Source organism: Protopterus annectens, chromosome 4.part1 (genome assembly GCF_019279795.1).
Source record: "Protopterus annectens isolate FY-2018-M chromosome 4.part1, PAN1.0, whole genome shotgun sequence".
Lineage (NCBI taxonomy): Eukaryota > Metazoa > Chordata > Ceratodontiformes > Protopteridae > Protopterus > Protopterus annectens.
The window spans coordinates 847,383,091-847,405,576 of record NC_056734.1 but is presented as its reverse complement, the minus strand read 5'-3'; the positions used below and the strand labels follow the sequence as shown (position 1 = coordinate 847,405,576).

Sequence of the window (22,486 nt, the reverse complement as noted above, 5' to 3'; positions counted from 1 at the left end):
AGAAGTGTATAAAGTAAGGGAATTTTAAGAGGGTGGTTTACAAGTTTACAAGCAAAGGTAAGTTGGGTTAGGTGTAGGAGTTGAGGGAGCTCAAGCCAGTCTAGGTTTCTAAGGGTGACACAGTGGTGACTGCGGTGGGAGTCCCCTGATGCAAATTTTGCAATTTTATTGTAGCAGGCTTTGAGTTTCTTTAGGTCTGATTGTCGAAGATTTGTGAGTATGGGTGATGCATAGAGTAGGGTTGAGATTAGTTGGGAAGTTGCTGTAGAGATTATGGCTGGTTTGGTTAGGTATTGTTAGTTTCTATACAAGACACCCAGTTTTTTGTGGACTTTTATTATTGTGAGTGATATGTGAGTGTCACATTTGAGTTTGTTGTCAATCTGTACACCAAGTAGCTTAGTGTGGGCTGTTGGTGAGATAGAAGTGTTGTCTTTGGCAAGTATGTTGAAATGGGGGATGTTTGGGGTAGATTTTGAGGGTTGAAAGATGAGAAGTTTGGTCTAATTTGGGTTGAGGAGGAGTTGAGCATTTAATAGTCAACTTTCAACAGAAGAGAAAGATGCTTGAGTGGTCTGTTGTAGTTCTGCTAGAGTAGGAGCTGAGCAGATGAGAGTGGAATCATCTACATACAGTATGAGGGAGGCATGTTTGGTGGCAATGTGCAGGTCATTGGTAAAAATGGAGAAAAGCAAGGGGCCAAGGATGGAGCCTTGGGGAACCCCGAGAGTAACAGGGAGGTGAAGGGATAGATCGTTATGCCAGACAACTGACTGCTTGCAGCCGTGTAGATAGCTGTGGAACCAACTGATGACAGGTATGGAAAAGGAGAGGTTGGAGAGTGCAGAGAGTAGAGCATCATGTGATACAATATCAAAAGCTTCTGATAGGTCAAGAAATACAGCAGAAGAGAAAAGGCCATTGTTTCTATGCTGGAGAATGGTGTTAATGAAGGAGAGCAGAGTAGTTGTGGTGCTATGGTGTGGTCTGAAACCATGCTGTGTGTATGAGAGGAGATTATTGTCTAGGAGATAATAGAAGATCTGTGAGCTGATACATTTTTTGAGTATCTTGGAGAGATGCAAGAGGATGGCAATGGGGCAGTAGATGGAGATGTCTGTTGAGGGGCCACCTTTGTGTAGGGGTATGATGTGGGACATTTTCCATAAGGTTGGCACATAGGACTCAGATATGGAGCAGTTGATTAATATGGAGATGGGATTAGCTAAAACATCAGCTGCTATTTTTAGGTATTCTGTAGGCAGGTTGTCAGCTGCTAGTCTTGTGGGTTTAAGTTTTGTCACTAGTTTTTTTATGTTGGAGGTGGGTACTGTGGAAAGAAGAAGGGAGGGAGGGGTGGAGTTGATTTGGGTGTGGGGGGTTGAAGTAGGGAAGTGTTTTTTAGTTAGGGATAGAACGGTCTTTGTAAAATGTTTGTTGAAAGAGTCAGCTATGATGTAGGTGGAGAGAGGGGGGGTTGGTGGGAGATATTTACCTTCCCTGGGCAGAGGATAGAGTTAATTGTGGACCAGAATTGCTTTGGGTTGTCTTGGGAGGAGTTTAGGGATGTCTGATAGAAAAGGGCTTGATCTGCTTTTACTTGCTTTTTGACTTTGTTATGTAGTTCAAGGAATAGTTGTCTATCTGAGGGGTTTTTGGTTGTGCGCCATTGTTCCCATATTTTATCCCTGGATTTCATAAGGTCTTTGATGTTTTTTTGTAGCCAGGGGGATTTTTTAGTTCAGATTTTGGTGCATCTTTGGGGGGCATGGGAGTTAAGGATGTTGAGGGAAGTGCTGTTAAATTAGTGGACTGCTTCACCTAGGTTGAGGTACTTTAGGGGTGACCAGTTTATTTTTTGTAGGGAGGTGGTGAAGGAGCTGGAGTTGAATTTAGCTTTGTAGCAAATGTGTCAGTGGACAATGGGTTTACTGCTATTTATGTGGTGTTTTAGTAGGAAGGTTGGGGAGTGGTCACTTAGGGAGTCAGGTAAGGAGCCTGCCAGGTAAGAGTGAGGATCTTTGTTGACTAGGGCCCAATCAAGAATGTTGTGATTATTGGGGTTTTTATTTATCCTGGTTAGGGATTGTATAAGTTGTGAGAAGCCATGGAGATCTAGGTGGAGTGCTGGGGGTTTACTATTGCAGGATAGCCAGCTGATGTTAAAGTCACAGAGTATGATGGTTTCTTGGGGTAGGGAGAGATTGGCCCAGTTTAATAGGTTTTCAAGGGGGGGGGGTAGCAGCCTATTAAGTCGATTGCTTTCTTAGGATTTAGTTTTAGGGTAGCATAGAGGATTTCTTCCTTGTTAAGCTGGGGAGATGACTGGGTGAGAATTTGGATATTGAGGTGATGTTTATACATCAGTGCCACTCTTCCTCCTTTTCTGGATATTCTGTCCTTCTGGAGGATGTTATATCCAGATGGGAGTATTTCTTCACATTTGATGTGAGGTTTAAGCCAAGATTTGGTTAGGATAAGGATGTCAGGGGGATATACAGGTATATGTATGTCTGGAGGTCTTGGATTTTGTTACAGATGCTTCTGATGTTAAGAAACATAATGAGGAGGTCTGTTGGCTTTTTATTAAGTGTGATTTGGGTGATAGGGGAGCTTTTTGGAGGAGGTTTGAGGAGAGGTTGGAGAAACTGGGGCCAGGGTTAGGGTGCACGTCTCCACTGAGAGTAAGTTTAGAGAGAATGCGGAGGGTATATTTTATATATGCAGTGAAATGCTTGTGGTATTTTAAGAATAATTTGCATTCAGATGAGGTGCGGGCTTGGTAATTAGGTAGGTGTGGTGGAAGGAGGCATTTTGGGGTTGGAGTAATGAAATTGTGTTTTGGGGAATTTGAGAGGGGTAGTTGACAGAGTGCAATGGAAGTGGTTGGGAGAATTGACTGAAATGTCTTTGTAAGATGTAGTATATGTTAGAATAGTGCAGCAAAAGATTATAATTGTAGTAGTTAGTGACATGACTGTGTTGGGATTAGGATGTATGATAAGTAGGAAGGAGGAGTAGAGGGGTGGAGATTATGGGAGGTATGAGTTGATTGGTTGGATATTAGTGAGAGCGGTCTTTCACTAGATTTAAATTTGAGTACAGCTGGGGTGGGAGGGATTTGGGGGTAGGGAGGGGAGCGGAGTGAACAGAGCGAATGGAGCAGGCTAAAACCTTTGGCAAGGATTGCAGGGTAAGTGTTAAATATAGTCTATTTGGGCTATACTTGATTTCTGTAGCCAAATTCAAACTTTGCTACTAGGAATGACTGTAAAGGAAATTATTAGGCAGTGGGACTAAAGGTGGTGTTGGCTAAAGAGGGTTTCAGATGGGGATAGCGTTGGTCTGATTGAGTGTATGTTACCCTACATATAAGGAAAGTTGAACACATACACTGGTTTTTGCAGGGTAATGTTAATGGGAGTAAGTCAGCAGAAACCCAAGATTACCCAAGTAGAAATAAAGATTTAAAGTCCTGCAAGGAAAATGCAGGGGGGGGGGTGCAGGTCCTAGAGTGCAAGTCTCAGAATGGTATTGTACAAAGTTTCAGGAATACAAAGATATTTAAATGTAAACCTACACAGTGTGCTTGTAAGACACCAGAAGATAAACTTTTAAAGTATCCTGTTTAACTGAGAGGCAGCTTGCAGATAGGTCCAGAGAACAGGAATCAGCACACTGTTGCGGTATAACTCTAAGTAGCTGGTAGGTAGAGTAACTGCAAAAGAAAAAAAGAGAAAATAAACATATAAAACTACAGTTTCTTAGCAAAGAGGGTTAGGCTATAGCAGATAAGGAACGAAGACACTGTTTGTTTTTTATACTTAAAAACTAGTACAATGATTAGAGCAGTTGAGAGGTTTTGCCTATTACAAAAATTGACCAATAATCCTTACATGAATATGTACTTAGCAGTAAAACAGTTGTACTTAAACAGAATTAGACATAAACCTTGAAGCACAGAAGTTATACTTTCATAAACAAGGTCTTTTAACCACCACATACAGTTATATGAAAATGATCTAAATAAGAAATATTAAAGTTGTCCTTATTTATTGTAAATTTCAAAAAGTGTTGAGTTGATGTAGTCCATGAATTCCATCAGCTTCTCCTTAGTATCCTACCAGATGATAAACAAATCTTCCAGGTATCTGGTGTAAAATCTCACGGACATATAGAAGGGGCCTTTAAACAAGAAGGCTTGTTCCCATTTAGCCATTACAATAGTGGCATAAATGGAGCCACAGTTTGCCCCTATGGCCACACCTTGGTTTTGATGATATAATTGTCTCTCATAGAAAATATAGTTGTTGGTAAGGACAGTTTCCAACAAGTCTTCCAGTAGACTAGTCTGATTGTTGTTCAAGCCTTTGTTTTCAAGAAACTCACGGAACCAGTTTAGTCCTACCTCATGAGGTATCACCGTGTATAAATCAACCACGTCAACAGTGACAAAGTACATCAGTCTCCAAGTAGGTGGTGTTATTGATGTTTTTAAGAACTCACAGAAGTCTTTGCAAACTTGTGATTCAGTCTTAAGTATGTCTTTTAATTTACAATCCACAAACTTAGTATATGCCTGAGTGATAGATCCCCGACTGTCCACAATGGGACACATAGGAGGGTTATTAAGGTCCTTGTGGATTTTGGGGATCCTAAAAATTGTAGGCATCACAGGAGATATATTGTTACTGTACTAGGCTAATGACCACTAGGGCCCTTAAAAGTGTAGCCATGCAACCCCATTGTGATCTACAAATTTGATTTATATTTGATTTTTAGGGGGTGATTTACTGACTGCCTCTGCCCATCAGAGATGTAGCAGCCAGACCACGGGGTGAATTTCTGATTACCCATCTATAGGTCCAAGTTGCACTTTAATAGGGATAGGGAGGAACTCCGCTTCACATGGTTGGAGAGTCTGTCCCAGAGAACTTCAACATTTTCAAACGCAGTTTAGGTGCATGCCTAAACTGCGTTTGAAAATGTTGAAGAATATGCTGCAGAATTACACTAAGGGTAAACTTACAGAATTTAATGTTAAGATCATAATCATGATTTAAGACCTCTAGATACATGCATTAATCAGTATCTGTTGACTAGACCATGTGGAATTTTATCTTTACCAGTTAATATTATTAAACTTATGGATACTATATTGGTTTTTGCTAGGAAAGCCCTACATCTGAAATGTTTTGATTACTATAATCCTTACATAAGGTTTTAGCTCCTCAGTTGAGGATACAGGCAGTAGTTATTTTGATCTTTTTATTTATTTGTGGACCTGGGTTGAGCACTGATCTTGCTTTACCCTTTTCAAGCTCAGCCTGAATTTACAACCATGAGCACAAGACTTATGCAAAACGTTAAGAGAAATATTTACACTACATGAAGTGAGTCAACAGTTTAGGCAATAAGATTATGAATCCTACTACAGAAATTACTTTGTTTTTGTTTTGTTTCTAATACTAGATCCATGTAATACTTGTTATACTGAATTACATGAATCAGTACCCCATTTGGAGGATTACAATATCTAGTTGGCCAGAATTCTTCAGATTTATCCTTTCTAGAGAGAAATGGCAAAGCCCAGACATGCCCCTTAGTACAGAAAGACTTATCGAGATACTTAACAAAGGAAATAATAATAAATCTCCTGGTTCACATGGTCTGTTATTATTTACTTAAAATATAAAAATATGTTTGTTCAGCACTTTGTTAGCTTAGCCAAGCAATCCAGCAAAAGGAAAGACAGTCACTTGGCATGGAAAAAGCCAATAATTTCAGTTTACCTTACGACATGCAATGATACCAGTTTTATTCTTTGTACAGACCTGTTGCATTCTTGAACTCTGACTATAACTTATGTATGGCCATATTTGCCAATTGAGTTGCCAATTTTCTTCCCATCTTAATTTGACATGCATATACAGAACTGCTTAAGAAAAGCTCATTAAAAACTAAGGATTCTGTGTAGAGCCAAAAGCTTTCTCACTGATGCAACTAAAGCTACGTTTACCACTACTCATCTCCTTCCCACACTACTTTATTGTGCTCCCATCTTTACTAATCTTCAGACATCACAAAAATCAAAAATTTAACAAAGTTATAACAAAGTTCCTAAATTTGCATCAAATACCCCTTTCAAAACCCACCACTGAATAGCACTAAAAAGCCTACATTGGTTAAAACTACCCCATTAACTAACATATATACAACTTCTTACCACCTATAAATTTATCCAGCAGCCATCTGCCTGTCCAGCATTAAAAAACATTCTACACAACTATATTCCTAGTCCGTCATTATGATCCAATGACCAAAAACTCTTGTCTGTCCACAAACCTATCATTGTCTGTACTCGTACCAGGTTGCTAAGGCCTGGAAGTCCTTATCTGTATCCATTAGATCTAAACCTTCCACCCCCAACCCCCCATTCTTCAAAACCATTCTGAAAGACTTTCTAGCCAAAAGCTTGCTCTATTTTTGCTAAACACCAGGATAAACTACATCCCAAAATGTGAACAAATACCTATTCATACCTTACTTCTCCTTACTGTCCCTTCTTCTCTCACATCCTGACTTCTATCAGTTTCTCTCCCTTGGCTTTTTCTCTAAGTATATCATAAGCCTCCATTCTCTCACTTTGTATTCCAATTCCTGTTTGTATTATACTAACTTACCTTTAATTTCTCTATAAACTGGCTACAATTTCTCTAACTATTAAATCATTGTCATATAATTTGTATCTATTCTTAACCATTGTTTACATATTATGTCTAATTTGGTATAAATATTTAAACTGTATTTGTTTTTTGTATTATTTTTAAAGACTGTAAAATTATCATTCTTAAAATGTTTTGTAATACTATAGAACTTTTCTCCCCTGCCCTCCACTAAAAACTGGGCTCTCCCAGGTAAACAAATGTTAGTAAATCAATAAATCAGTAAATAAATAAACAGTAGTTCACTTGGACCAATGTAGTTTTGAATTAAAAAGGTAGACTTTTTAATATCATTAAGTAATTATTGGCAGGCAACTGTTTTACTTTTGATGTTGGAACTGCATTTCCTAGAATTGGCTGGAGTCATATAGTTATCATATTAGAAAGTTATGGATTCCTTACTGATTTTGTTCTACTGTTAAGCAACATAAATGAATTTGCTTCAGCGAGAGTTAAAATTAGAACAAAACTCTTAGAAAGACTTGAAATCACAAGGGGTACCTAGGAGGGCTTCCCTTTCTCTCCTATAATCTTTGCATTCTAAATAGAAACTGTAATGATTAGACTTTGCAATTTCCTAACTAAATATTCATTGAGGAAATATATAAAATAAGGTGTTGCGATATGCAGATGACCTCATTAAATATATGGAAAACACTGATGCTCACCTTAGTGCAGCTTTTGATATGCGTCCTCTTGCTAGAAGTCTTTTTTGTCATAATTCCTTGAATTACTTAGCCACTTATCTTGATCAGACAACCTAAATGTGACATTAGAACTTGACTATTCTTTATCTGGGTTTTCCTCAAATAAATGAAACACTATGTATGACAACTCTCTATCCAGTTTTATATATTTCATGATTCCTAGCTCCCCTAGGAACATGATTCTAAAAAAAGGCTCAGAACTCAAATACCTATAACTTTCTGTTGAGTGAGGACTCACAAATGATGATGCAGAATGAAATAAGCATTCCTATTAGTATGGGTGGTGTGGAAATGTCAGATTTAGTGCTGTGTAATGTGGTGATTGGTTTCAGAATCCTGAGTGATATCCTTAATAACAACTATCAGGCTACATGGAAGACATAGTTGCTCACAGGCGAAGGAGCACCAGATGGATTTTTTTTTCAAACACAAATTTAAAAGATAATGCAAAATTAACTGCTGAATCCCTTAACAATTTAGCTTGATTTTTCAGAAAAAGAAACATGGCTTACCAATGTCAGATGTTGACAGACAGATATATAGGACTCTCTAGTATGACTTCCAAAAAGAAAAAGAAAAAAGAAAAGAAAAAAAAAACACAACAGCTTGTGCTGCTTTTTCAGAAGCAGCTAACCAGATTTAAAGGACTGTACAATTTGAAAGAAGAGGAATGGATTTAAGCATTTTAAGTTATTTTGTGTCAAGGAAGATTAGTGACTGCTGTTGGTGCAATGGGTGTTGGAAGCAAGAGGTCCCTCTCCTTCCCATAAACATGTGATTAGTATAACATGTACACTTTTGATTGTAGTTAATGTACAAGGAAGCTGTGGATCTTTGGAGAGAATGGAAGACTATATATGAAATATTTATTCCTTGGAAAAGCTGTGGCACTCTAGTAACATTTTACAGATATGTTGCTAAGTCTATAAAGTACACATTATTTTGAAAACAGTACCTTCAGACATATTTTATACTGATGCACTCATAGTCTACATAATGGAAAATTATACAAAGTCTTGCATACTTTGGAAACCATCAAAGGTTATGCCATTTCTTCCTACACTTCCAGTAGCCATTATCAGGTCACCTTCTTCCCAATAGCAAAGAGTTTTTCATGGCATCTAATGCACCCCTTAAAACTGTCACTAAAGCTTTTTAATTTTTTATGTTACTTATATGTTTACTAACAATGCCCACTAGACGCAAGTGCCACTTTTGTGGGTCAAGCCAGGAACATTGCTTAGTTTAGTTACTTGTTTACAGAGTCATTCAGTATATAATGGTTAATTAAATGAATCACACTGAAAGCTAAAAGACAAAGCTCATAACAACTTTCACTGCCTCTATCAGCACCTAGTTCCAATTTTCAGTCCAAGAGCATTTCCTTATCAACTGCAAATATATGGTAAGGTATTTTATACCTAAATGAATAAGGAATTATCTTGCAGCTGGGGCCAATTTTCTAGGCCTGTCAAAAACACTACAATATGTCAAAACTAAATGTTATTTTTAGGCATTGCAGGCAATAAAAAGTGCAGTTAATTGACTTGCTAAAATTGGAAGAATCAGATATATTCTTCATCCTCTTTACTGACAATATTTCAAAGATGCTTCTAGACACTCAGCACATCTAAAATCACGTAATGGCTTATCTTTTGTTTCAAGCATCACAGTCATATACAATAAGTCCCCATGATTGCAGCCAACTACCATGAAGAGAATGAAAATAACCCCCATCATGGTCAACTAGCATGAGTACTATGAATGTACTTATGGTTATAGCCAGCTGCCATGAGTTGTGTGAAAATACCCACTATGGTGGTTAGCTGCCAAAAACAGAATGCAAATTGTCACTTTCATGATCTGCTGCCAAGAGCAATATGAAATAACCCATTAATATAGCCAGCTCCCATGAGCCATGTGAAAGCACCACCCGTCTTGTCTCTCTGTCAAAACAGATTGAAAACAGGCATACTCGTAGTCTACAGAAGTAACTCATGTAATGAAATAATAGGGGCTTTTGAAGAAATATTCCAAACCATTTACGGTCCACATAATCATATACATGACAGCATATTCCAAACCTTTGCAGATAACTTAGAATTCCCTTAGATTAATGAATCACAATCTAATAGTCTCAAAAGTCCATTAACAGAACAGGAAGTAAAAAAGGTTATTGAGAGGCTAAAACCCGGGAAAGCTCCTGGTCCTGATGGGTACATGGCATAATTCTATAAACATTTTAAGCAACAACTAACACCAATACTTTTAAAACTATACAACTTTATAATAGAAGCTGGAATATCAGACCTTTATCTGAACAACTCTGGGCATCAGGCTGGCAACTTGGCACCATATAAATCGACTGCCAATCATTAGCGGACCGGAGTTCCACTGTGGTGACCCCTAACCGGGAAAAGCCAAAAAGACAAACAACATCTGAACAACTCTAAAACAATACCTATCCCAAAACCAAATACAGACCACAAATCCTAACAACTATAGACCCATAGCTCTGATAAATATAGACTTAAAGATATTTTCAACAATTTTAGCACACAGGATACAGAAAGTAGCTCCAGTAATAATTGCATCTGAACAGCTAAGCTTTACGAGTCAAAGACAAGTTTGGGACAACACACTGACCATAGATGCCCTATCCCACCTATGTGCCAGGGACAAATCCCCAAAATATGCTTTATCAGTGGATGCAACAAAAGCATTTGATAGAGTCAATCAAAAATTCCTCCTCTTTATACTTTTTCAATTTAGTTTCCCAAAAGAATACATAAAAATGATCGAAATTCTATACTGTAAAGCAACTACAACTCTTTATATAAACAAGAAAACATCTAACCCAATACAAATTATTAATTGCACCAGACAGGGATGCCCACTCTCACCAAATCTGTTCAATTTCTATACAGAAGAATTATTGCTACTAATCACTCAGAGAACATATCACCACCTTATTTCAGTATCTAAAACCTAAATAAAATACACAGCTTTTGCAGACGATCTCAATATCTACTTCCAGTATCCCAGCACTGATTTAAATACGATGTTATTGTTCATTGATACGTTTTCTCTAGTATCAAATTATGCAATCAATCCCAATAAGTCAATTATATTTCCAATCAACCCCCTGGGACATAAGGAATTTTATTTTCTGGAGACTAATGTTAAAGTGCAATATAATATGAAATATTTAGGTATAATTTTTAGCCATACACAATCAGATATGTTCAATAATAACATAGCTAAAACCTGGACATATATAGTAGTTAACATTAACAAATGGCAAAAGCTTAAACTCTCTACCTTATCAAAAGCCTCAATTGTCAAAATGAACATACTGCCTAAGCTTCTATACCATTCGAATCCCACTTTCATGAAAATTCCAGTTACCGTCTTCAACAAGATAAAAGTTCGACTAGCAAAATTTATATGGTACCCAAAAAGTACAAGAATTAGCTATAATAAATTAATACCCCCAAAAGAAAAAGGAGGTCTAAGCCTTCCTGATTTTGGCAGTTAGCACAGAGGACGAATGCTCTGACTTATTAATGCTTTCTGTACCAAGGGCACTGGGTCTGAATATTTTCATCTGCATTTGCTTACTCTGTGACCTTTACCAATTCACTTAGCCAAACAGTGCTTTTAGACAATTGAGAATTTGGGCTAGGCTCTTTAATGGTCCCGTGGACTGCGTATCTGGTAACTACCCTTCAACCTATTCTATAAGGTTAGAAACTGACTTATGTTTTATGTTTCTGTTTACTGTACTTTCTAGTTTTATTTGGATGATATTATGTATTAGGTTGTATCTGTCTGGTGTATAATGAGCAATGCAGTGGTGCAGCAGTTAGCATTGTCACCTCACAGCAAGAGATTCTCTGGTTCAGTTCTCAGCTGGGGTACCTTCTTTGTGGAGTCTGTATGTCCTCCATGCATTCACATGGGTTTACTCCCACATTCCAAAGGACATGCATCTGGAGCATTTCTCCCCAGGCCTCCACTGAAAATGGGCTTTGTCCTAGTCAGACTTTCCCAGTAAACAAATGTTAAATAAATAATTCATTGTTTTACTATTCTTGCTTTTCACATTCTAGCTTTTTGGATTATCCTTAAAAACATACATAATGGTGTCTAGTCCACATACCACGTCAACAAAATACTAAAGAAAAACGCATATTTTTCAGCTGATCTCACAATGAAGTATGGAATGGTTTCAGACACATTTTATTAGTGCCACTTGTATAGTGAAAGAAAATATATACATTAACCTTGGTAGGGTTCTTTTGGTAATGTGTTTATGTATGTGTTCTGGCTGCATACTGAGTTGGTTGATCTTGTATTATTATTACTTTTATCAAGCTAATCATAAGTACTGCATTTGAAGGATTTTGAAAATGCAGATAAGTTATGTTGTGTCTAATGGCTAAGATTTTCCCCTTATAAACACAAGGTACAGAGTTTGATTCTGATGTTGGATTATTGGCTAGGCTTAAAATGGCCCTTCAGGGTTGATAGCCTAGTATGCACCTACGGACCTATGAAGCACTGCTCCTACTGCTGCTTTTATCTTGTTTGTTAGGCTTTGACTCCAACAATTGTTCTTGACTTCAAAGTTCAAACACCTATGCATCCCATAAGGGAAGGGTCAAACTATCTAGGCCCAAACGTCTCAGCTGTCCAATTTTTTGACTCATATTTTTTGGTCTGTATCTCATACAACCTGTGGTTTTCTAGAAAGATTATTGAAGACTGAGGTCAATAAATAATGACAGACAGAGTTATAGACTTCATATCCTTCAGGAAATGTGTGCTAACACAAAACCTATAATTCTAGCAACTTTCTAAGTTTATAAGAGCAATATTTAAAATCTGTTCCTGTTTTTGGCCTTTGTCCCCTCATTATTTTTAGCTATGTCCAGATTTCTTCTACTAAGAGATTGAGAGTTATGTCTGTGGACAGTCCCAAAATACTAGACACTATCTCAGTATCAGCGGCAAAACAAGTAACTGGCTCACCTTTGATGCTGGAAGCTCAGAAGACTCTGGATTCTGTTCCTGCAATATGTACTTGGATTCATGTTTCAGTACTGCCGCTGCAATGTAGAATATGGGGGATGCTGCACTGCTGAGTGTGCCATCCTTCAGGTGAGACATTAAACTGAGGCCTCTTTTGTCTGAGTTACTGGTAGCCCAGATGAATATCAAAGATCCCATGACATTTATCAAAAAGAACAGGGAAACTTCCATGGCTCTGTGAAGAAATTCTCCCTAATTAGTATCAGTACAACCTCATGTCTCCCCTGAAATGAGACTGCTAGCATAGTGGGACTAACACTTTCAACAAAGCATAAACAGATAAATAAAATATGTGCACAGCTGAGTGGAACTCTTGAAAGCCCACTCGCATTCCGCCCAACAGTATGTTATTTAACTCTAAAAATAAAATAAATAAATAAATCACTAGGCACTAAAGAAGAAACCAGCTAGTAATGTAACTCCACAATGAGCTTTAATAGTGACAAACACATTAACGCTTTAACAGGAACACCAGGATTTTGCCTACACAAGTAAAGACTACATCAGATGCAAACACAAATCCAAGATACATTCCTTAAATCTCAAAAGCTCCCTGACAACCACCAATAAAATGAAATTTCTAATAAATCAATTAACCACTTAAAAATAAAATTAATTAAGCTAAAATGAGTTAACTTAGATGAATAAATTCCCTAAATTAAGTACATGTACAGTAAAAATTGTAGATAAAAATATATTAATAAATAACATCAGATGGATGAATGTAAAACTCAATAAATATGTATAAAAATATATAAAAAAAATGCAAAAAGATGTCAAATTTCAGGTAATAGACCAGGGCACACTGCTTCACCGGGAACTGAGAGGGTGAGGAGTGACGAAGTTGACAAGATTTGTAAAATGATTGGTCAGCTAACACAGGTGGTGGATTTACTCACACCAATTGGGCAATCATTGGCTTCTTTCATTTCCATGGCTTCTCTGCCTGCTAATCAGGAAATTACATCACAGAGGATTAATGGTGGCTTATCTGTACATGGAGAGTGCTGGGAAAATGGAAACAAGCAAATTTTTCATTCTGTTAAAGACAATGAATCAGATTTGGACTGTCAAAGACTACCCAATATTTTTTTTAATGAAAGAAATGATCATGGAATGACAGAGGATCGGCTATTGATACCCAGACAATGACTGTCACAACAGCAAGGTGATTTTAGGAACACTGATAATGAACACAATAATTTAAGTACATGGCTTTTTAAAAAGCTTACATTTAATTTATGTGAGCAGCCAAGCAGGGACAATGTCTATTCCGATACATATTACAACAATGCACCGAGACTTTATGGGTTTATATTGAAATATAGGTTGCTTGATATTGATAACACATATTTAAAGGAGTGTATGAATTTGGGCATAGTCCCAAAAAGACTTAGAGTGTATAAATATCCAAATAATGTTGAGAAATGATCGGATTTTCATAAAGAACTGTAGGGGATTTTTGATCGTTGTGACATGTTTGTTATGAAAGCTATTACTAAACAGAATGAGAAGGACATGTTAGCCCTGCAAAAACAGATTGAATGTGTTAATCAATGTATTTTAAATGATCTTATGTTTACTGTTGGCATTGAAAAGGATAAGTATTTTGACATTAGGATTAAGATTGATGAAAAATGTACTGTAATAGTGAATAGGAAAATGAAGAAAATGGACAGGGATATGGTAGAATATAAGGAAGATAGGAGTTACCTGAACCTAATACTAACAGAAATATTCGTGACAACCCCCAAGATGTTTATAATCACTATAGTGGTCAAGAACAAGTAAGTGAAGAAAGACAAGGGGTTAGGTATAATGAATAGAATGGATTTAACACACAGGTGGATATTAAAGACCCTTTGGAATTCCCTTCCCTCAGCAGGTCAGGAGGTTAAAGAACAACCCCCCCATTACAATTACAATCATATTTACAACAGAGGAAGGATGAGGGACAGGGGGAGGAGTGAGGTACTGATTGAGAGGGTAACCTCTACTAACCTAGGAATTTTAAAGGATAATTATAAATATAGCTATAACAACTATAATATATTTAACTACAATAGTGCTGACCTAAGTAAGGGACATTTTTAATTTATTTTCTAAAGGGCTTAAATTCATCCGAAAAAGGAAATGTGATCTTAGCAAAGTTATTATGGACTTTAAGTTTTTGTGCAGAAATTGAATTTTGAGGTTATGTCCTAAGGTAGCCAGTTGATTAGTCACAGTGAGGCCTTAAGGAGGAAGAGTACATATAATCCCCCTACACTTTCAATTAAAAAACTTTGAGACTTTAGTTGAGAATGAATTATTAAAAAGTATTCAAAATAATAGGTGTGGATTGAACCTTACTTCTAAAGAAAGAAGGGTGTTGGATGAGATTAGATGAAATAAGAATTTGAGGGTGCTGAAACCTGATAAAGGCAGGGGAATAATTTTGATCGATAACATACTATATGAAGAAAAATGATAGATATCTTAGGCGGTAGTAGTAAATACACTACAGTGTCGTTAAATGAGATTAATGTTGTTTATAAAAAGATTTAGCTTTGAAAGATTCATTAAATGATGGATTAATAGATTTTGATACTTATAATTATCTAATGAATGAAAGTCCTAAAGTCCCCTCTATTTTTGGTATTCTGAAAATACATAAGAACATTATGGAACCATCTTTAAGACTGATTGTATCCACAGAAGGATGTAAAACTGCCCCTTTGGCTAAATATTTAGATTATAAACTGAAGAGAATATGGATGGATGAGACTGAAATTTTGAAAGATTCATGGGACTTCTTAAAAAAATGTTAGACCTGAATTATTTGATGAGAACATAATTTTTGTCACTGTAGACATGGTTGATGTGTTCACCGTTATACCCCATGATACAGGTATGAAATGGTTTGAAGAAGCATTGATTCCGAGAGGGGACTTACTAATAATGAGTTTCATACATGTCTGGAACTTATAGAATTGGTTTTGAAAAACAAATTTATTTTTTTGAGGGGGAGTTTTTTCAATAGATGAAAGGTGTAGCAATGGGGCATGTTGTTCCCCCACTAATTCAAATATTGTATTGCCCATATGGGAGCAAAAATATGTACTTAACTCCAATAACATTTCATGCTGGCGGTTGTACAAAAGGTACCTGGATGATATCTGCTTTTTTGGGGGTAGATACGGAGGATAAATTAAGAGAATATATGGAATATATTGTTAACATACAGATTTCTTGAAATTTACCTAGCATATTAGGATGAATTATTTAGATGTAATCATCTACAAGTTGAATGGTGAGTTTAAATCCACAGTGTATCAGAAATAAACTTTTTCTAATTTTTATTTGTATTTTACAAGTGCCCAGGCCCTTCATCAAAAAAGAAGTATTGTTATAGGGCAATATGACAGAGCAAGTAGGATGCCCTCAGATGATATAGATTTTAAAATAGAATGTAATTTATTAGAAGGTATGTTTAAGGAGAGGGGGTACCCCCAAAAACTTATTAATGAAGTCAAGGATGAAGTCCTCAAAGGTAGAAGTGATAAATTTTCATCCCTCTTAGGAAAACATATGATGGTAACAAGGATAACTAAGGAAGGGAATGATTTTAGTGAGCAAGATGATGATTTTAAAAGAGCTTTTGTGACAAATTATAATGGTGATGCTCATGTTATTAGAAACATTGTTGAAACAGAATGGGAAAGGTTTGCGAGTTTAACTGATTTAGTTAATGTTTTTGGAAAGCTCAAAGTTATTTTTTAGGAAAGGGCAAAATATAAAGGATTTACTGAAACATAAGTATGGCCAGATTAATAATAATAAAAAAGAAAAGGGACTTTTAATGTGGCACTTGTTCTCAGTGTTTATGCATTAGTCATAAGGAAGGGATGTACATTAACAGTAGAAATAAATACATTGAGGGGAAAACATATTCCAATTGTAACACAGTTTGAATGGTGTATTTAGCCCATTGTGAGGCATGTGACACATTTTATGTTGGTAAGACAGAGCCATACACTAAGGAGAAGAATATACTAACACTACGAAGTCCAGACCAAAAATGAAAAAAAAAGCACTTTATAAACACACTCTGAAGTGCAGGAGTGGTAAGTTCTTATTCTTTGTCCTAGAAGAGGTACCAATTGACATAAGATGAGGGCCCTGGGAGACAAAGATTGAGTTTAAAGAAGTTTATTGGCAGATAATTTTAGAAGCTAACAAACCACTGTGGCTCAACGAGAATATTTCTTTGGCCCCTGTACTAAAAATGAGGGCTGCTAGGTTGTGAACCTAAAGGGTATTATTTATTTTTTCCCTTCAAATGGTTGTTATTTTATTATTTTTATATGTTATTTTTTTAATTTATTTAAGAGGCTCTGATACACTAATGGTTTCATGCCCATACATAAGACATAATATAAATATATTTTTTGTACGTTCTTAAATATATTTGTTATATAATGCAATCAAAGTTTTTTTCACTAGCTAAGGCTATTTATTACATTGAAAATATGACCTGGTATATTACCTGAGAATTTGCCATCTTTTTACTTCTTTTTATATAGTTTTATACATATTTATTGGATTTTGCATTCATACATCTGATGTTATTTATTAATGTATTTTATCTACAATTTTTACTATACATGTACTTAATTTAGGGAATTAATTCATTTAAGCTTAATTAATTTTGTTTTAAGTGGTTAACTGATTTATTAGCTATTTCATTTTACTGGTGGTTGCCCGGGAGCTTTTGGGATTTAAGGAAATGTATCTTGGATTTGTGTTTGCATCTGATGAAGTCTTTACTTGAGTAGATAAAAACATAGTGAGCCAGTTAAATAATTAATGTGTTTCATAGGTTATTACTAAGCTAACTGCCCTTGTGAGCCATTTTAAGCCTAGCCAATTATCCCTTGCAAGCCTTAAACCCTGCACCTTGTGTTTGTAAGGCAAACACCTTAACCATTAGGCCACCCGCCCAACCTCTTGTGTTTGTGACTATTAAAGATGTATGTGGATTTACTTTACTAGCTGGATCCTTCTTTAGTGACTTTTTTATTTTTTTGTTTGGTGCTTATACTTTGGGCACTTTCCCTTCATTTTCTGTGGTTTTACCCTAAAAATAAACAACTCAAATTTATAATGTGAAGCATTAAAACCTTTAAAAATGATTATGAGCCTTGGTAATGAACTTAACTGCGTATCAACTAGTACTGCTGACTCAAATATCTGTCACTATCTGAATGAAGCTTGTATGTTCTTCTCATATTTGCCTGGGTTTTCTTCAGGTATTCTGGGTTTTTCTCTGCTCCCAGAAAGATGCTAGATAATTTGTTACTTGAAATGCACAGGTATATTTCATTTGGTCTGGGTCATGTCTGAAAAAGTTCACCATTGATAATTTCATTTAATCAGACAAATGTTTAAACAACCAAAAAAAGACATTGCTTACCAGTCTGATTGCTAATCTCCCCTTTAGAACATGGGACACAATCAAAGCAACATATTGGCTGTCCTCTCCGAGCAGCTTTCCTTGTTCCAGGATTACAGGATTCACTGCAGACTGATTGTGGGATCTAGTCAAGAAGAAAACATGAAATATTTCAGGCTGGCCTTATGTAGTTGAATCTAGAGTGACAGTCTGTGTAACATTACTCTATGGCTTAAATTTCAAGTTCAGCAAAAGTACAAAAACCAAAAAGGTAACATTTCTGCACTTTCACATAGATGGAAAACATGAATTAAATCTGGACAAATTCAAGAAAACGTAGTCCTAACTTTCTGGAAAAAATAAGCCACTCAAACAGAAACCTATGCCATGATATGCATTGTAGCTTGGCAGCAGAATGCCTCAGAATCTACAACTTAAGTTGAACTGTGACCTGTGTTTGCTGTAATATGACACAGCTCATATATTTTTCAGATAAAGACTAATATTAGAAAGTTAAGTAATTTTGGTATACACACACATGCACGCATGCATGCACGCACGCACACACACATACACATTCTCTCATACTGAGTTTGTTTTTAAGGGGCCATGTTCAAACTGAGGATATTCATGACAGAAAACATGAACCGCATCAATATTAGAAACTTCAAATCTTTGAAACACAGATATAACAGATATAAGGGAAGGAGATCAAAGCACAGTGTACCCAGGTATGTTCTGACAAAGGCTGCCATTAGAGAGATTGTAATAATTCAGCTCAGACTATAAAATAGGGATGAGAACCTGATGTTTGAGGAGGCTTTGGGTTTACACTTAGAAGGCCAGCATATAAAATGCTGACATGCATGGACTAAAGGATTTCAAACCCTGTAAAGGAAGAGGCAGAGGAGGACCAATGCACCCCCTGACATGAAGAGCTGTTCCATCAACATACCTCCAACGTAATTATTCAGAGAGGTCACACACCCTTGGGGAAAAGCATATTAATTTCTTGAGGCAGTGGGAATTGAAAGAACAAACAGTGAGACTGTTTGCTGTTGACTGTTTTTTTATTCAGCAGAAAATCTTCATTTATATCACATCATCTTTGCAGAGGAACCTAAGACAGTGGGTAGGCTTCATAGTCTGGAACTTCATAGCAGCATAGCAGTTACCCATGAAAAGTGCTGCTACACATACATGCAAGTAAACCCAGCACATGTTATTAGTGCCGACTAAGGAAAACAAAGGCATTTGAAACACATGCGCACATATGATAAAAGTACAAAGTACATAAAAATAATATGTGAAGAACTACATGAGCACTGTAGGCTTCACATCACTTCATATGTACTTAGATACTGAGGATGAACATGGCTATGCGCAGTCACACTAGAAAGACTTAAGGCAAGTGTCAGATTGTTCAGCTTTTATTATTAATATTTAAAAATTAAAATGGTTTATTATGTTTTCTGTAGGGGTATCCTTATGTTGACAACCTGCTGCTTGCTTTACAGAATGGAAAGGGAATAGGAAAGATTGAAGAAGAGGACACAGCAAAGATGGAGACACAGCAAGAAGGCATCAAGAGGCTTGTGCTAGAGGAAGTGGAAGAGGATGGGTAGTATATTTTGGCAGAAGATATTCTACTACCATGTTTTCAACTTGTTTTTATAATAGGGTAATGTGGGAGAGAAGTAGGTAAGAGGGTTTAAGAGAGAGGATAAGGGAAGAAGGGGTGCTGATGAGTGGTGACTATCAGGATTCCCTATTCCACAAAGTCTCAAACATTTCCACTGCCAGATAATGCTGCTGCAGTGGAAGACCCCAATACTGATAGGGCAGGGGCCTGTTGTGGCATAGTGGTCAGTACCCACTGGCATGCTAAACTTCAACCAGCTGAAGAAACACCTCATTTGGCTGAAGTTATCTATCCATGATCTTTTGCAGCATGTCCTTAACAAAGTCCTGAAGCCCCCATTCAGTCAGACTTGTCAGGCTGCCACATTCCAGAGTACCCACAGGACCAGTCAAACCATCCCAACCCTGTGAGGACATTCTGGACAGGTGAGGGTAAACTCCCTATCCTGGGAAGTATACACCTGGGTTGATCCTGGGAATTTGGATCTGTAAAATAATAAACATAATTGGGAGAGGAAGAAAAGAAAAAAATAGACAAAGGAATGCATAACTAAAATACAAAAATGAGAGAGAAAAGGGAGGGGTGCAAAAGAGAAAATACACATAATACATTTACACATAATGGTACACGACACTCAGCTGCTTACTTTAAAACAATTTTATTTTTAATAAATCTTTATTGAAGTAAAACAGAATGTATGGGAAATGCTTATGCACAAATAAAAGCACTGATATTGGAAGTGCTTATGCATACTTTTGATCAATGATATGGGAAGTGCTTATACATATTTGGGAAGAATTGATTGCACTGCTATCACTTTTTGGTGGGGTTTACATTTTGCAGTCTACTATACTAACAGCTGAAACTGGGTCTATATTATGTAATCGAACTTTTAAAAGTTTGAACGTCATATGGTCAACACCATATGATCGAACTTTTAAAAGCTTGAACGTTTCACCGGAGATCTCCGTACAGTGCAGAATGGGAAGAATTCCCTTTCCTGCACTGTAGTGCGATCTCAGAGTTGGTATATTTAAAGAGTGGGGGCTGTGGGAGGGTCCAGGGTGCCTTGTTCCCCTGCTTAAATCATTCAGGTAGGTTTTTTTGAAGTTCAGTTTTTTATTAGATTTTTGAACTTTTAAATGTTTGATCATATGGTGTCGACCATATGACGTTCAAACTTTTAAAAGTTCAATCATCTAATACAGACTGGCTGAAACCACTCTTTATATGGACTTACATATAATAAAATCCCTTTAAGACAACATACTGCATTTGAGTATTGATATTTATTTTACAGTTGGTTGTTGCAATGTACTAAAAGCTCTGTCGGCCTTCATTTACAATGATTTATAAATACTTGCATATATACAGTAGTGAAATAATTTAAGGACAAAATGCTCATTTACTAATTCATTCATGGTTACCAGCAGCTTTAACTAATCTCTTGGTCTCCCTACTCTGCTGGCTCCTGTTATAAGCTATCTTATCACCCTCTAGAGAGAGAAGACATAAGACAATTGTTGTTAACCTGTATTTTACCTATTTTTCCTTAGACATATAACTACTAAAACTACTACTAGGAAAGGCATTTCATTCACTGTTGTACTTGCTTAGTATCTACTGCTTTAAATATGCATTAATATCTGAATCCTCATACTGTGCTAATCTTTCTTTCTTTTAATGCAAATAATAAATAACTTTACACTTTTATATGTCTGCACAGCTTCTCTGTTTGGGTCAAATATGTTGTCTGGAATGTTTTCATGCACTTTTAGTCTGGGATCTACTTTAAAATATTGTGGATTGCATGTAACAGTCTGTGAGTTGTTTTCAGGCAGAAGCTGTATACACACACACACACACACACACACACACACACACACACACACACACACACACACACAGAAAAAATGTGGCAATTCAAGGAACTTTTCCATTCCATTCAATTAAGAAAAAATGTTGCAGATGGATACAATGCACACACTTCTGTACAATAATCCCCAGGATTCAGCAAGCTCTGCACAGTGTGCAGGAATAGTGCAGGAGCTGCTGCAAGCAATATGGCCGACGAACAATCCAGGAAATAACTCCCGGGACATGTACGAGCACTCCAACACTATTCTTCCATGGAGACAGCTCCTGTATGCTAATTAACCCATTTGCAGGTGAAAACCATACAAATGAGGTGAATTACTGATCCAGGAAGCATGGAGGCATCTGTGCAGGAATAGTGTAACCTGCAGAAATGTATTTGGTTACTAACCGAATACATTTCTGCAAATTACAAAACGGAGGCATAACAGCTCCAGAGAAAGCAATGTAGTAGGCATGCCAATGGCCAAATATATGGCCATTGGCATGGTAAATAGTTGCAAAATTATAAAAAAAATAACTTTTATTTTTTTGGCTGATTTTGGCTGTTTAAGCGTAGGGCAACATTGCGCAAACATGATTGGCCCGAAAAAAAAAAAAAAAAAAAAAGCTGGAAATAAGCTTTTAAACCAAAATCAGCATTCTGCCATAATAGTCAATGGCATGCAGAAGACAACAATACCATTGAATAGTGGTTGCTAAGGGGGAAGGCTGAGTGTCAGTTTTGTAACCATGCATTAGCAGTCAGTTTTATGCAAATGAGGGGATTGATACTGAATCACAGATTTTCCCTCAGTGTTAGCTAGCACCAACCATGTAAGTGAAGCAACACCATGGTGCAAGCCTAGGAGGTAGCTGACTTCATAAGGGGGAGTGTCATGCATGCTGTAAGCTTATTGAAGCTCTATGGCCCGTGCTTGCCCTTACAGCTAAGGAAAAGGGTGTGTCTGAGGCTGCCTAGCAGTGTTTACATTGCCTAAACCAGTGAGCACACTGTGCACCAGGTTTT

The 22,486-nt window shown here is 36.8% G+C and overlaps 1 protein-coding gene across 1 annotated transcript in view; it reads right to left on the bottom strand.

Moving 5' to 3' along the window:
- Positions 1 to 22,486, bottom strand: part of LOC122801326 (vomeronasal type-2 receptor 26-like) — a 34,994-nt gene that overhangs the window by 7,764 nt on the left and 4,744 nt on the right. Inside the window, exons 2-3 of the mRNA XM_044070867.1 lie at positions 17,982 to 18,105; positions 10,785 to 10,791 (exon numbers count right to left, since the gene is read on the bottom strand). Coding sequence (XP_043926802.1) covers positions 10,785 to 10,791; positions 17,982 to 18,105 — 131 coding nt within the window. The remainder of the gene's footprint in view (positions 1 to 10,784; positions 10,792 to 17,981; positions 18,106 to 22,486) is intronic.